The 15041-nt window shown below is 53.4% G+C and overlaps 1 protein-coding gene across 1 annotated transcript in view; it reads left to right on the forward strand.

Annotated features, from left to right (window-relative positions):
• CHAT (choline O-acetyltransferase) overlaps positions 1-14473 on the forward strand; it is a 35376-nt gene extending 20903 nt beyond the window's left edge. Inside the window, exons 7-12 of the mRNA XM_034663602.1 lie at positions 5792-5961; positions 8549-8649; positions 9496-9624; positions 11037-11159; positions 14034-14175; positions 14315-14473. Of these exons, the coding sequence (XP_034519493.1) occupies positions 5792-5961; positions 8549-8649; positions 9496-9624; positions 11037-11159; positions 14034-14175; positions 14315-14473 (824 nt within the window). The remainder of the gene's footprint in view (positions 1-5791; positions 5962-8548; positions 8650-9495; positions 9625-11036; positions 11160-14033; positions 14176-14314) is intronic.
• The last annotated feature ends 568 nt before the right edge of the window (positions 14474-15041 follow it).

Consider the following 15041-nt stretch of genomic DNA (forward strand, 5'->3'; position numbering starts at 1 on the left):
TTGAGGGTTAAAGCTTCAACATATGAATTTCAGGGTGGAGGGGACATAATTCAGCCAGAACACCAGGGAATTCACCATCATGCCGTTCCTTAGGTCCTGAGGCCCCTAGCCCCTCTCTCTCCATCTTTCAGAGTCTTCTTATGTTCGTTTTAAATATAGTGCCCAGGATTTTTAGTGGAAAGAATAAGGAAAAGTCCACTTGATGTTCCTGGAAGCAGAAGTCCCTCCCTTTTGAACTCTTTAAAGAGATTTTTGTAACTCAAGTAAAAGCAGTTCTGATTTGCAAGAGTCAGGTTTCACTGGGTAAGAAATACCTTTGTTGAAATTTCCATAGCCTCTGGGGACTGGGAGCATAAAGATTATTCCATAAGCCATAGAGTAGAGAAGAGCATGGGATGTGTGATGGCAGATTTCCATCCCAAAAGGAGATACAATGGCTTCATCTGGAGAAGAAAAATCCATAGATGGGATTGACAAAGGTTTAAAAGCTCTAAGCCTCGGAAAAGGAGCCTAGTGCCTCCAACTCCCTCGACCACGTGAGGCAGGACAGTAGGAATGTGACTTGAGCCAACTTCCCAGGGGATAGACCAGAGAAGGCAAGTGTCCAAGACAGAGCTCTGTGTGTGTGTGCGCACACACGCACACACACGCACGCGCACACACACAGGGAGAGGTGTTGGGGAGAAGCACCTGATTTCTGCCGCTCTCCAGAGACAGAGGTGCTGTGTTCCTTTCATCTTCGCTCACCTTAGGCACGGTCTGTAAGCTTTCAGTCTCTAACAGAAGCTCCAGGGTCCTCCAAGGCCTTGTGGCCTCTGGAATTTCTACATCACCGAAGCTGTCAACTCCCCAGGCGTGGGTGGCAGAGCAAGCTCCTCCTATTACTCAACTCCGACTTCTCACCATTAAGCAGGGGCTCCTTGAGGAAGATTGATTTACCGCATTAAACGAGCCTCCATGTGCTCGATGAGAATGTCACAAGACAAACGGCTCCTGCCGCGTGCCTCCAGCCCACCGCCCCCTGTTTCCATTACACTGGGGGCAGAGTCATGGTGGATGAGTTTGGGTGTAGTTCATTTTCTGCCTTACACGATAAACTTGTCAGCCTTTGACCGATCAGCTACTCGTAGGCAGGGAGTTCATTTGCAAGGCCACCTGGCATCCCAGCTCTGCTGTCCTGCTCCCATTTCACCCTGTCTAATGAGCCAGGACCTGGTTACCGTTGGTTAGCGCCTAGCTCTGGGGCCCTGCACAACCTGCCCGTGACGGTGAGGGCTCAGTCCCTCCTCAGGGGTCCCTCTCTCCTGTCTGGAGGCGGTGGGGGCACTGATTGCTGGGGAACCGTCCCTGTTTGCTGTCAGCTTTGAGTTGCCCAGCTGGGAAGGAGTGTGCCAAGCGTTCACTCTCCTGACCCCAGGATGTGTTAGGCCTACTTCCCAGTATCCTGGCTAGGCAGGCCTGCCCACTCCACACTGGCCCTGGGGCTGTTTCCAAGGAAATTTTGGTGTAGGCAGATACCCAGCCTGGGCTCTCAGAGCTCACTGAGACATGGCCAACAAGGTCTAGATGTAAAGCACTAGAGCTGCCCAGGGTCCGTAACTGGCCTCTAGACCCACACCCTCCCCAGGCTGCTAGACGTCCTAGACTCTGCTCTGACCACATCAACCCCTGCCCAAGATCCTTTGGTGGCTCCTTGTTGTTGCTAGATGAAACCCACATTCCCGATCCTGCCATTCAAAGCCCCTGATGATCTGTTCCCACCCTGGGCATTGGTGTTGCATGCCTGGGATCAAGTCTAGTTCCCTCAATTTACTGGGTGACCTTAGGCAAGATATTTAGCTCCTCTGTGAATGGAGACGATAAAAATGCTTATCTCGTGTTCATCAATATGAGGACTTAGATTTATGCCTGGCACATAGCAGGTGCTCAACAAAGGTTAGCTAATAGCATCACTTCAGTGCAGTCAACCTCCCCTAAATCCTACATGCCTTCACCTACAATCTGGGGGTGAACTGCAGCCTGGTCTGCTCACCCACAAGTTTCACCCACAAGACTGGGTGTCTACACCCCAACCCTCAGAACATTTTCCAGCACTGCTATCTCCCTCCTGACATGCATCTCCCTTCCTCTCTGCCTATTTGAATCTGACCCTAGCCTGGCCAAAGCCTTCCCCTGCTCTGAAGTCACCAGCCAACCCGGGATTCGAAAGGAACCCCCAAAACAGCATACAGGGCAGGACCAGGCACCAGGGCCATTGGCAGGGTCTCCTATTAGAGCAGAAAGGGGCAGGGCTGGGAGGCTTGCAAAAGGTAAGGAATCCCTTCCCTATCTCCATCCCCTCCCAACCTCTCACTATCCCCACAAGACTCCATGCCCCAAAGGTAATGGTTTTCTGACCCTCAAGCCAGCTGGTCTTCTCTAGGTTCCCTCTCTGAGCTGCATACACAGATCTCAAAAACTCACCTGTCCATGTACACTTAAGCCCACTGCCAGCCATGGACATTTTCCTGTGCCCACCTGGGCTGGGGACACAGTCCCTGCCCTCTGCAAGCTCACAGATATGGGGGAGGAGACTAGATCACTGCTGGACTGGCAGTGACTGCTTGAAGCATGGGGAGGTCTGAGGTCAGCAGCAGGGCATGGCTGTAGGGTCATGCACAGTGTGGTAGGAGACAATGGGTATAGAGGGGACTGGTCCAGCCCTGGACCTAGGTACTGTACAAGGCCAGACTGGTGGACAGAGCAGAGATTCTTTGCACTGAGCAAGCAGCTGGCATGCTGTGGGTGTGAGGAGTTCTGGAAGGCAGGAGCTCTGTCTGGGCTGCTCCCACCCAGGCCAGGCATAGGGCCAGTTCCGTTAAAGGATTGGGGAGCTTGGAAGGGGGTTATGTGTGAAACTTTGATAAGCAGAGTAGGAGAAGGGCCCCTATCCAGGAGACATCCTATGCTGTGGTGAAGAGATGAATGAGCCCAGGTGTCCAGAGAGTGGCAGGAGGCATGAGGTCCGTGGATTCAGGGGAGGTGACCTCAGAGGGGCAGCATGGTGAGCCATGGAACCCAAAGGGCCATGTTTAGACTCAACTTCTTGAACAATAGAAGTCATTTCAGGTTGAAGACAGTAACGCAGTGGCTGCACCTCCCTTGAGGAGCAGAGAGCAGGGGAGTTTCCCCGGAGCTTCAACCGGGCTGCTTTACCCGTAGCTCCTCAGGGCACAGCCTAAAGCCTTGGGGTTGATCAGACTCCAGGAAAGCCCAAGAGGCCATGCAGAAGGTAAGGAGTCATTCTGCCCCATCGGGATCAAGAGGGGTCCTGAAAATGTGGTGCTCTCCAAACCCTCATTCTATGCAGAAAGTGGGGAAAAGATGACCCAAGGATGGGCTGGCTTGCTTGTCATTCTCCTTCCCAGAGCGGAAGGGTTGCTGTGAGAAGGATTTGCAAGTGGGAGGAAGAGGATGGGTGGAGACTGGAGACTCTCTTCCATGAGATTATAGATGGACACCTCTCATGAACTGGAGAAATCGCGTGGGCAGAGCAGGGAACAGCACGGGTGGCCTTAGCATCGTGTGCCTAGCACATGTTGAAGAGGCCCAGGGAAAGTCTTACGGACTGCCCTACTCAAGGCTGAGTGCACTGGGAGGGAGAAGTTGCCGCATGCCCCAGTGAAGGTCGGGGTGAGGCTAAGAGGAGGGAGGAACAGACGGGACCTCATCAAGCCTCCCCTTGTCCTTAGCTGGACAAAAGGAAGGGCAGGCTCCCATTGGTAGCGTTGGACTGTGTATGGACTCAGCCTCCCACTGACTGGGGAAGGTACGGTGTGCCTGGCTCCAACCCACAGGCAGGACCTGGCTGGTGAACAGAGACCCTGAGCCTGAGGGTGTCAAAGCCACACCTGCTCCCACACATTCCCTGGACTTCAAGAAAGCAGATTTCAGATGGCTGTGAGAGATGACGGGCATAATTTTTGATGTGAGGCTCCGGAAGAAGAGAAGCCTCCAGAGCCAGGGGCTCTGAAAGAGGAAGTTCTGACTCAGCAGAAAGTGGGATCCCAGTAGGGAAGGAAAGGGCAGGAGCGAGAGGTATGTGTGCCTGGGCTTGGATCTATTTCCTACAGGAAGTGGGAGAGCCAGCACTCAGGAGCAGGGCCTGCCCAAGTGCTTGCCTTGATGGGACAAGAGGGAGCAGGGAGGGTCCTGACTGTCACCTTGGAGGGCTCCTCAGCCCGCAGAATGTTTCTCCCTGACAAATAGCCTCCTGCACAGGGACCTTGGATTTCAATACCTACAGGGACCAAGGAGGTTGAATGAATGAGAGAAGACTATGGTAAACCAAGGGTGCGGCTTCTCCGCTCCAGCTAACTCTTGCAGTGTGAGAATGTGAACCCAACATCACCAGATGGTATAAGTTAGGATTCGATTTGGCCACATATGACAGAAAACCCAAAATAATTGTGGTTTAAAGAAGACAGAGGTTTCTCTCTCTCTCGTATACCAAAAATAACCATCAGAGCCGATACATGGTGGCTAGGATTTTTCCTTCACTGCAAATGTGTAGCCCACAACCATATGATCCAAACTGGAAGCTAGAGGTCCAGCCATCACACCTGTGTTCCAAGCAGTAGATAGAGCAAGGTGGGAAGAGGAGCAAAGAGCACCTGCTAGTTTTCTTTAAGAAAGTCTGTCACATAGTGTTTCTAAATTTTGTTGGCGGAATTTAGATGTGTGGTCTCCCCTCACTGTGACCGAGGCTAGGCAGGGCAGCTTCAGCTCTGGTTCTCCCTGCGCCAGGCTAAAACCAGGCACTCTGTGACTAAAGGGAGAATAGCTATTGCCGTATGCAGCTAGCAGTCTCTGCCCCATAGTGCCCCCTTGCCTCCAAATACTTTGTACCCCATCTTCCGTGCATAGAATATTCTGGGGCTTGGGGGGAGAAGTAACCCTGCACCTCATCCTGTTACAGCATCCAGCCCAAAAGTCTGGGTAGAGGAGGTGGTGCAAGTGGAGGAGGCTACCCGGGGACAGCCCATCCAGCTGGCCCAGCTCTGTTTGGGGAGGAACCCTATGCTCAGTGTCCCCCACGGAGAAATCAAGCTGCCTTGGTGACACATCTCCTGCACAACTCAGTGGCTTCTAGCCTGTTTGTCCTGATGAGTTCCACGTGCCTGAAATGGCCCCAGCGGGCTCACCTGGATATGGTTTTGGGGCAGGCAGCCTGGCCCTTCCATCTGCCCTGTGCGTTGAGATAACCGCTGACGTGGCCGGGGGCGGGGAGAGCAACACCTTGACTCCCTTACTTCAGCTCTTCATGTGACATTGACTGATTTTTAAATTTCAGCAACTGATGTTGAAGAATTTTAGTTCAGGATGAACACACATGCCTGTGTGCCAGATGTGGTTCTCAAGTGCCGCGGTCGGGGCGGGGGTACCGTTGGATGGAGGCGTTGGAGCTCCTCCCCTGGCAGGGGCTGGCCTGAGGGTCTAACGCATGGAGAAGGCCCTGCATGAGCCCCCTTCATCCTGGCAGGCAGGCCCAGTGACCACCCATCCGGGGGCAGATTTGGCCACAGCTAAAGAGTGAGCGGGACTCTTGCAGAGACCCCGAGAGGCAGCTGGCTGCTGGGATTGGCACAGAAGCTCACGGCCCACCCACTGGAGTTGGGACAGGAGTCAGGACCCGCTCAGGGGCTGGGGATCCATGTGTGTTTCTGCCTGTGGTGTGTGGGGCTCCGTGGAGGGGACCTCAGGCCTGGGGTTTGGAGGATAGTGGGTAAGGCCTTGTTTGCCTGGCCTGCAGACTCCACCAACCGGGACGCACTGGATATGATCGAACGCTGCATCTGCCTCGTGTGTCTGGACGCCCCGGGGGGCATGGAGCTCAGCGACACCAACAGGGCGCTTCAGCTCCTTCATGGGGGAGGCTGCAGCAAGAACGGGGCAAACCGCTGGTATGACAAATCCCTGCAGGTAAGCCTCCCCAATGGCACAGCCAGGGACCCAAGCCAGCAGGTGCTCACGCCGGGCAGGCTCATTAGCTGGCCTGTGCTGCCCAGGATGCTGCGTCTGGGGCCACGGGAGCTGAAGGCACTGGAAATGGGCCTCTGGACTGGCCAGAATTCTTCTCAGGAGCAAGTGACCAAACCCAGCTCAAACTCCCAACCTTCCTGCAGTCCCAGGCATGTGGGACCTCTAGGTCAGACCCAGAGCTCACTTCCCCTCTCCCAGCACACACTGTCAGGTGGGGGCATCCCGGGGGCCCCACTGAACACATCTTCAATGCATTCAGCAAGAATCATGTCTAATGCCCAGAAATGCCAGCTTTTCTGAATCTCCATCACTCTCCCCTGGCCGTTTCAACACACCCCCATCCCTGAGAAGTAGGAAAGCCCAGCATCTCACAGAAGGAAAGTCATAAAATGAAATAAAGCAATTCCTATAGTTTTCATTCACGTGGCATCAACCCAGAAACAAGACATTCACTTTGGCCTGGAGAGAAATACTCATGTGGGTGTGGATGAAGTTCGAGGTTGGGCCCCTTCATTTCTGTTCCTCCAGGCTTTTTTTTTTTTTTAAGATTTTATTTATTTATTTGACAGAGAGAGAGAGCCAGCAGGAGAGGGAACACAAGCAGGGGGAGTGGGAGAGGAAGAAGCAGGCTCCTAGCAGAGAAGCCTGATGTGGGGCTCGATCCCAGAACGCTGGGATCACACCCTGAGCCGAAGGCAGACGCTTAACAACTGAGCCACCCAGGTGCCCCTCCTCTAGCCTTTTTTCTCCAGTGTGTCAATCCTGAATCGAACCTTGTTTATTTTTAAAGCCACCCCACTTTCACAATGACCATATTAAATGGCCAACAACCACTATGCTTTGGGCTCTCATTGCTCCCACTGATAAGCATTTCTAGGCAACATTTCATTTTTCTCTTTCTCTGGCCCCCATATTCGGCAGGTTATCCTTTTTATTGGTTTGCATATCAATTCTGCTATTTCTGATGAGTCAACTTGCTGCTGCCCCGGCTGTTTTAACCGCCACCGGTGGTGCTAATGGCTAGTAATCTTTCATGGAGCAGCTGTGGGAACGAAATTATATAATGGATGTACAGGACGAGAAACATAGGAAGCCTCAGTAGTGGTTTTAAAAAGGCACCGTTTTCCTCCCTTTTGTTTTAGTGGCAAGGACAGAAAAGCATTAATGCGTGAGTGGGTACGGTCTTCCCCTCCTGCCCCACAGGGGTGACTGTGCCCACCCCTGGGCTCTTTTCGCAGGCAGGACAGAAGATCAGGTGAGTTAGAGAAGCCAAACAGGCTCGAGGGACCTGAGTTGAATGACCAGAAGCTAGTCTCAGGACAGAGAAGCAGGGGACACTGGGGAAAAGAGAAAAGCAAGAGATGAGTTTTGAGAAGACTATGTGGGAAGGTTGTTTGAAGAATGGGAGTAGAGATTTGGGCCTCTGACACTATGTGAGGGACAGGGGAAGACAGGAGGACAGTCAGTTCACATGTGTATCGAGCGTTACGGTGCCCCGGAAGGGCATCAGTAAAACTGTCAGTAGTTTGTTGGTTTGCTTGCTTGTTTATGGATGGTGGACTAGATGTGACACTGTGCCGAGCCGGGCTGTGGGCAGCCCCACTTTATCCGGGTTACACTTTAACAATCAAATCTCATTCTTCTCATTCTTTTCTCCCAGCGCTTCTGTACATGCTGAGTATGTCTTTTTTCCAAGTCAGCTAAGTATAGCCTTTGCCGTCCCTGTGGACCTTTCCTATACCTTCTCTCTAATCCTCATAACAATCCTGTGAGCTGAGCTTTATTGGATCCATTTGAAATGGGAGCAAACTGAAGCCAGAGAGCTGAAATGTCCTGTCAAAGGTCTCCCAGCTGGCAGGTGGCCATGGCGGACCTGGTATCCGGGTGCCTGACTCGAAGCCCAGGCAGCAGTTCGTGAAGCACCCCCACAACACCTTTCCTTCACTCCCATCAACGGACAATTTATTTCTCCCTAGGAATCTGCACACCATCCCAACCGGATCACTAACTGTCCATCACTCATTCAACAAAATTATTGAGCACCTACTATGGGGTAGACACTGGGCTAGATCCTGGGAATAAAATCAATGGTGGCCAAACATACAGGGTCCATCTAGACACATACACAAAGCTGTACAGGATCGTGGCCCTGTTGCACGCTGTGAGGGGGAACCGGGGCTTAACAGAAGCCAAAGGAACTTGCCCATGACCGAAGGCAAGAGTGCACAGCTTCTGGGTGAACTCTTAGGACTCCCTGGGCTACTTCACAGGGAACCTTGGGCTCCACCCTCACTGCCCGGAGCATTTCTGGGAAGGAGGTCACATAATAGAGCTGTCTTGAGGCCCCCATATTCTCAGGTCATGGCAATTTCATATAACATTCTTTTGGGGAGATAATGTGCTTTGGTGTCCTGGGAGGAGAGATCCCCCTGAGAGGCCAGGGAGATCCGGCCTGGTGCCAAGTGGCCAGTTTGAAATGCAGACGACCCGACCTGAGGTCCACTCACCTCTCTATTCATTATTGCAGTTTGTGGTGGGCCGGGATGGCACTTGTGGCGTGGTGTGCGAACACTCCCCGTTTGATGGCATCGTCCTGGTGCAGTGCACAGAATATCTGCTCAAGCACATGTGAGTCCGGGGGCAGGGCAGGGGAGGCAAGCCAGACTGCCAACAGACTGCCAAGCTAGGCCAAGAAAAATTTGGGTGGCCACCGGGGGGCTGCATTAGTCTGGAAAGTGTCTTAGCAAAAGATGGTTTTGAAAACCAGCTTGACATCAGACACTTTACCTGCCGCGGGTAGTGGGGGCAGAGTGGATATCAGGTTTAGGGCAGTTAGGGAGAAGTTTGGCAAAGAATTCTTAGCCAAAAAGGAACATCTGCTTTGGCCCAGGGAAGCCCAGACCAACACCTATTTCATATTCCGAGTCTGGGCAGGGCTGACTGTTGACCCAGCAGAGAGGAGGGGAGATCTGTGAGTTCCACCTCCTTCCACCCCCATGGGTTGTATCTCTCTCCCTAGCTTGCAACCTGACCGGACTGCATGCTTCTCTATGCCTTAAACATACCGAGTTCCTTCCTCCATTCATGGTTTGTTCATGCTCTCCTTCCAGAATCTTCTCCCTGAATCTAAGTTCTAAATCTCTTCCATGATTTAGGAACTCTTTAGAATCCCTAAAAGCCCATACCCACCCTCATAGACACACAGCACAGTTTGCTTCTTAATTTCTCTCCACGGGTTTCCTAAGTGTTAGTGGGGCAGGAAAATGGGAAAAGAAATGGCAGGCCCTGGAGTCAGGCAGAACTGGCTGGAATCCCGGCTCTGCTACGTGCTTACTTGGGTGGTCTCTCTGACTGTCAGTCTATTTATCCGTGCCGCTCCCACCCCCTGAGGCTAGGATGACCGCAGACGGCAAGCACTGTGCCCGCAGCCCTCAGCTGCCAGGGCCGCAGGCCGTCACCTGTTTGTGCCTGCAGGGTGACGAGTGCCAGGAAGCTGGTCCGAGCTGACTCTGTCAGCGAGCTCCCGGCCCCCAGGAGGCTGCGCTGGAAATGCTCCCCGGAAATTCAAGGCCTCTTAGCCTCCTCGGCGGAAAAACTTCAACGGTAGGAAGTCCAAGCCTCTTTTAGGGCGATGCTCTGGGGTCGCCCTGTGTCCACCCTCACCCCAACCCCCTCCACCCGGGATGATAAGGCCCCCTGGAAGTTTCCAAAGACCCCAGCTCTTCTGCTTTCCTCTGCCCACCCCCTCATGGAAATGTATTCAAAATAAGAGGAGTTGTAACTCTCGGGGAAATAACCTTGCTGAAGTCGCCATCATTTCCATAAAATGCAAACATGGAGCTATTTTTTCACAGGTTTCACCTGACTGAGCTGAGTCATGGCGGGGAAATCATCCCCCTGCTTTCGGGGGGAGTAATAAACAACTCATTTGAATAGGTCATTTGAATCCAAGCTATTTCAATTTGCTTGAATTTACACTGCAATGTGACAAGGGGGCCTTTCTCCCCAAGGGGAGAGAGGCAGTTCAGTCCCTAATGGGACCCATGCAGGAGGGCCAGGATGGGTGTGGGCCTCTCTGGGGGGCCTCTCTGGGGGGCCTTTCTCGGGGGTTCCCGCACTGGCACGGTGGCAAGTTGTGGAGGGAGCTGAAGGCTGGCCACTAGATCTGGCCCTTCTCAGTGTTCATTGCCTCATTTGGTAAGCAAGCATCGTTCGTTCATTCATCCACTCATCCAACATGTTGAAAGACTGAGGACACAGAAATGAATATGCCACAGAGCCTGCCGTCCACATTTCAGTGAAGGAAGTAGACCCCCAGACCAAAACGTGTGACACAAATGCTCAAACCAGATAAAGACATACAGGCCTAAACACACAGAGGACACAGCAGTGGAATTCTACCAGGACATTGTGGGAGGGCTTTGCAACAATGGGCCTTGAAGGATGGATAGGAGTTCGTGGTGCAGGCAGCTGGAGAAGAGGCAGAAAGGCAGCTTGTCCAAGCTTGTACAGGTTCGTAGAAGATCTTTGGGCAAAGGCGGTGGGCCAGTTCTGGCAGAATGGCCAGGACGCCAAAAGAATCTGAGGATATGGGACTCACCTTCCCAGCAGGTCAGAAGAATGGCCTCTTTCAGGCCCATTTCTGTGGGCAACGGGCTTCTAGGATTTTGTTTGTGGGCAGTGTTCTCCCTGTCCATGCAAATGTCTCTCGGGCCCCTGTGCCACCATGCCCCTCCCTGCCACCAGGCCCCCTCCCCCACCAGCACAACAGGGCCACCGCCCTGCCTGGTCAAGCCTCCCTTTTCTGCTCAGAGGAACCCTGATCTGGCGTGCCCTCTGCCACTTCCATATGTCAAGGCCTGTCTCTGACACCTGATATGTTCCTGGTGGGCAAGGACCATGTCCTCCACTTCCAGAGCACTAGGTCATGGGCCAAGCCCAAGCGACTTGGTTAGACTTTGAGAAGTGTGCATTCTATGTTGCATGTAATAGCACCTCTTCTTTTTCTCCCACAGAATAGTAAAGAATCTCGACTTCACTGTTTATAAGTTTGACGTCTTTGGGAAAACATTCATTAAGAAGCAGAAATGCAGTCCTGATGCCTTCATCCAGGTGGCCCTCCAGCTGGCCTTCTACAGGTAAGCGAAGCCTGCCCAGATGGGCTGCCCGACAAGCTGCTCTAGACTCCAGAGTCTGGAAGCATCCTGGAGGGAGGAATGACTTTCTGTGGGCTTAGAAGGTGGGAGGGGCAGGGCAGGCTGCATGGAAAGCGGTGCTGCTGGAACTGGGATTCAAAGTGTGAGTCCAATCTCAGAAAAGAGAAGGAAGGACATCACGGGAAGTTGCCCGAGCGAAGGCCCAGGTGCCGCTCCTCCTGCCCTCACCCAGACCATGTGGGCCCCTGCAGCTGTGCCCTGTTCCTTGATAAGGACGTGCAACCAGCAGCCTCCATGGGGCAAGTCAAAGAATGTGAACTCATCCTTGATTCGTCCCCGTCTCTCCTCTTCCACCCGTGACACCCCCATGTCCGTCCTCCAGATGTCTCCCGGACCCACCCTCTGTCTCCCATCTCCATGGCCACTGGCCCCTCCCCGGTCATCTCGTGTTTGCTTAGTGGGGGCATGCTCCCCAGGGGCTCTGCCCCCACTCCCATCTTCATGAATTATAAACTTGGAAATGTGCAAATCAGATTCTATTACCTACTGCCTTGAACCCTCCCGATGGCTTCCCACCGTGTTTAGAACAAAGTCCAGGCTTAGAAAGACTGCTTGTGAACTAGCCTCTGCTGGGGCCCTCCTCCCAAGCGCTCTCCCACCTCTAGCCCCTTGCTCCGGCTGAGTCTCGGCCCACCCGCCCGCTGCCATTGCCACTCTTCACACACCAGCTCCTCCCCTCCCCCCCAGGTCTCCACCAGGGAGTCGGCCCTCACAGGCCTTCTCTGACCCCCTTCCCTAAAGCAGCCACCTCAGGCCCCCTCGCCACCCAGCTTTCCAGCCTATCACACGGTGCCCTCTTTTTCTTTCATCGCAGTTGTTCATGTGAGCTATCTTGTTCATCGATTCGTCGATTTTGTTTTCTAGACTGTCTCTCCCAAGCCTGACACTCTGGGTATCTCACACACCTGGCAGAGTAGGCATCAGGGCCTAAGTCACAGACGTGAGAAGACACTAGAGGATATTAACTGAGGTGGAAGAGTCAGGTCTGTGGTTTAGGAAAATCTCTATCGTGGTAGCTCTGTGCTGGGGACGAGAGAAAGTAGAGAGGAAGGGCTGAAGACAGGGCAGGGAGGCCAACTGGTCTTTTCTAGGAGGTGAAAACTAAAATGCAAAGTAGATCGTCCTCAAGACAGGCTGGCTCCTGTTGGGTCCAGTGTTCCCGAAGCAACAGCTCATACACTGGCCCAGGACCCACTTTTATTTTGCAATATATGGGGGGAGCGTAAAGTGACCTTGCAATAAGGCCAGGGCAAGGAGGTCTCACTAACGAGCAGACAGCACCCGTGTGGACACAGCAGCCCAGATCCCAGTGTCCTCCCGAGGGGCCATAACTCACAGGGAAAGGAAGTGGCTGCGGCTACTCTGAGCACTGGGACTCCTTAGGGAAGGCTGACGTCACCCCACATGAGGTCTGTGCTCATCGTGGGGACACAGAGACCCCGCCGGCATTGAGCCGTGGCAGGACCTGGTGTCTGGAACCACTGTCGCCCTTCTGATACTGGCTTGCAGCAGAGCTGGGCCATGAGGTCAGGTCCTCCGGCTGTTACTTCAGAGAGCATTCCAGTGCGAGAGCTAGGAGGGCCTAGCGGACCCTTCACAGGACACAACCTCTTCTACCCTCAAGTGATCTTTGTGCCACTGGACGTGGCCAGCAATGGACATGGCCAGAGGCTCCTGGGCTCCGCAAACTGCCAAAATAGGATCTGTTTCCCATGGAGAGCACTCTTCAGGGTCTAAGCCATAACAACAACAAAATTTTTTTTAATCTGCCCCTAGATTCAGCAGAAGCCTGGAGGCTGCCTAGATTGGGGTTGATCAGCCACTAGCCACTGATGGCATCTACTTTTGTGCTGGGCATGGCCTTTCCCTCCAGGGGCCATAGAGATACAGGAAATGAACTCCCTGCCAGAGTCCTTCCTCCCTGGGGAAATGCGACAGAAGTGTCCAGAAAGTTTATTCACCCTCTCGCCAAGTTACAGCACCAAGCACTGTGCTGAATCAGACTTGAACTCCTCCCAGAACTCCCTCAGCACGGGAGCTACATGCTCTGACAAGGCCAGCGTGCAGGACTGTGACTTGTGTGTGACACTGCGCTGTCACTGCCCCTCTGTGACTCTGTGTCTTCCTCCTCCCCACCCCCAACACCAAAGACTTTACTGACGGGTGAGAAAGACGTGTGCCAGCCAGGTGTGCAAGCCTTGGAGTGCTCACTTGGTCTGCCTGCCTAAGGAAAGGACTTTCTCTGGCTGGTGTGGGGAGTGGCTCCTGTCACAGACATCAGGCAGAACAGGCACAGCCATGGCACCCACGGGGCAGTTGGAAGCCCAGCTGCCCCCAGACAGGCAGGGCCTGTGCCCAGTTTCCACTCACAACCACGAAAGCCCCTTCCTTGCCTCGATCCTTAGGTCACGCTGAATTGTTCTAAATAAAACAGGATTCCCTCAAGGGTATGAGTGATTAATTACACAATGATGCCATTCTGTGCTATGAATCAAACCCTCATCAGGTCTCGAAGAAAATTCTAGGTTTCCCACCAGACTGGGATTTTTTGAAAAGTCACCTGTCACTTCTTTATTTTATATCCACGCAGTGTCCCCAGCGGATGCACGCGCACGCAGCTCTCCCCGACACTCCTCTTTGGGAAATCTCTAGAATTCTATTAACACTAACATGAAATACTATGCCAAGTAGAGTGGGGCTTGTACAACGAAAGCCAGCAGAGGCTGTTTTTCTGTCAGCGGTTCTGGCTTCCCGAGACTGCGACGCCAGTCGCCCCTCCTCGCTCGTCTTCCGCAGGCTCCACGGGACGCTCGTGCCCACTTACGAGAGCGCGTCCATCCGCCGCTTCCGGGACGGCCGCGTGGACAACATTCGCTCGGCCACGCCGGAGGCCCTGAGTTTTGTGAAAGCCGTCGCGGGTCGCGAGGCTGCTGCGCCGGTAAGTCCGCCCCGTCTCGGGAGTCTCGGGCCGGCGAGGCGGCGAGCGGCTGCCTGTCGTCGGGGCTCCGCGACAGCCGCCGCCTTCGCTTGCTGGTCACCCAGTGGCCCCGTAGAGCCCGCCTCTGATCTGTTGACAGGAGTCGGAGAAGCTGCTGCTCCTGAAGGAAGCCATCCGAGCCCAGACTGAGTACACCGTCATGGTGAGTGAGGGGCGCCTTCTCGGGGGCACTCATGACCGTGCGCTGTGCCCAAAGCTGGGCCGGCAGGCCCAGGGCCACGGCGCGGGACCTGGGTGACAGCTGGGCCACCCGCCACCCAGCGACTTGGCCAAAGCCATGCCTCTCAGAGCTTTTTTTTCTTATTTTTAGAACCTGGGTAACACAGCCCTCATTTTCACATGGATTTTACAAGAATACCATGAATGATCATTGAAAAAACAGTAATGATAATAATAGCACCAAATACGTATAGCACCTTAGAGTTATACAGCAAGAAAAGTTCACTGTGAGAGAGGGCGGCCAAGCCTGGCAAATCGTGGTGGCTTGCGCACCTTGCATGACTGCAAGTGAGACGGTCTTTATTCCCACCTAGAGCTGGTTTCGCTTTATTATTTTCTGTCCATTTATATTGCCTATGAATAAAAAGTCTTTGCTGAAAATTAATAGTGAAATCAAAATTTTATTTATTTATACTTTTTTTTAATAGAGAGAGAGCAGGGAGGAGGGGCAGAGGGAGAGGGAGAGAGAGAATCTTAAGCAGCTCCATGCCCAGAGTGGAGCCTGGCGCAGGGCTCGATCTCATGACCCTGAGATCATGACCCAAGCTGAAATCAAGAGTCAGACGCTTAACCCACTGAGCCACCCA

This window comes from Ailuropoda melanoleuca, chromosome 6, assembly GCF_002007445.2.
Source record: "Ailuropoda melanoleuca isolate Jingjing chromosome 6, ASM200744v2, whole genome shotgun sequence".
Lineage (NCBI taxonomy): Eukaryota > Metazoa > Chordata > Mammalia > Carnivora > Ursidae > Ailuropoda > Ailuropoda melanoleuca.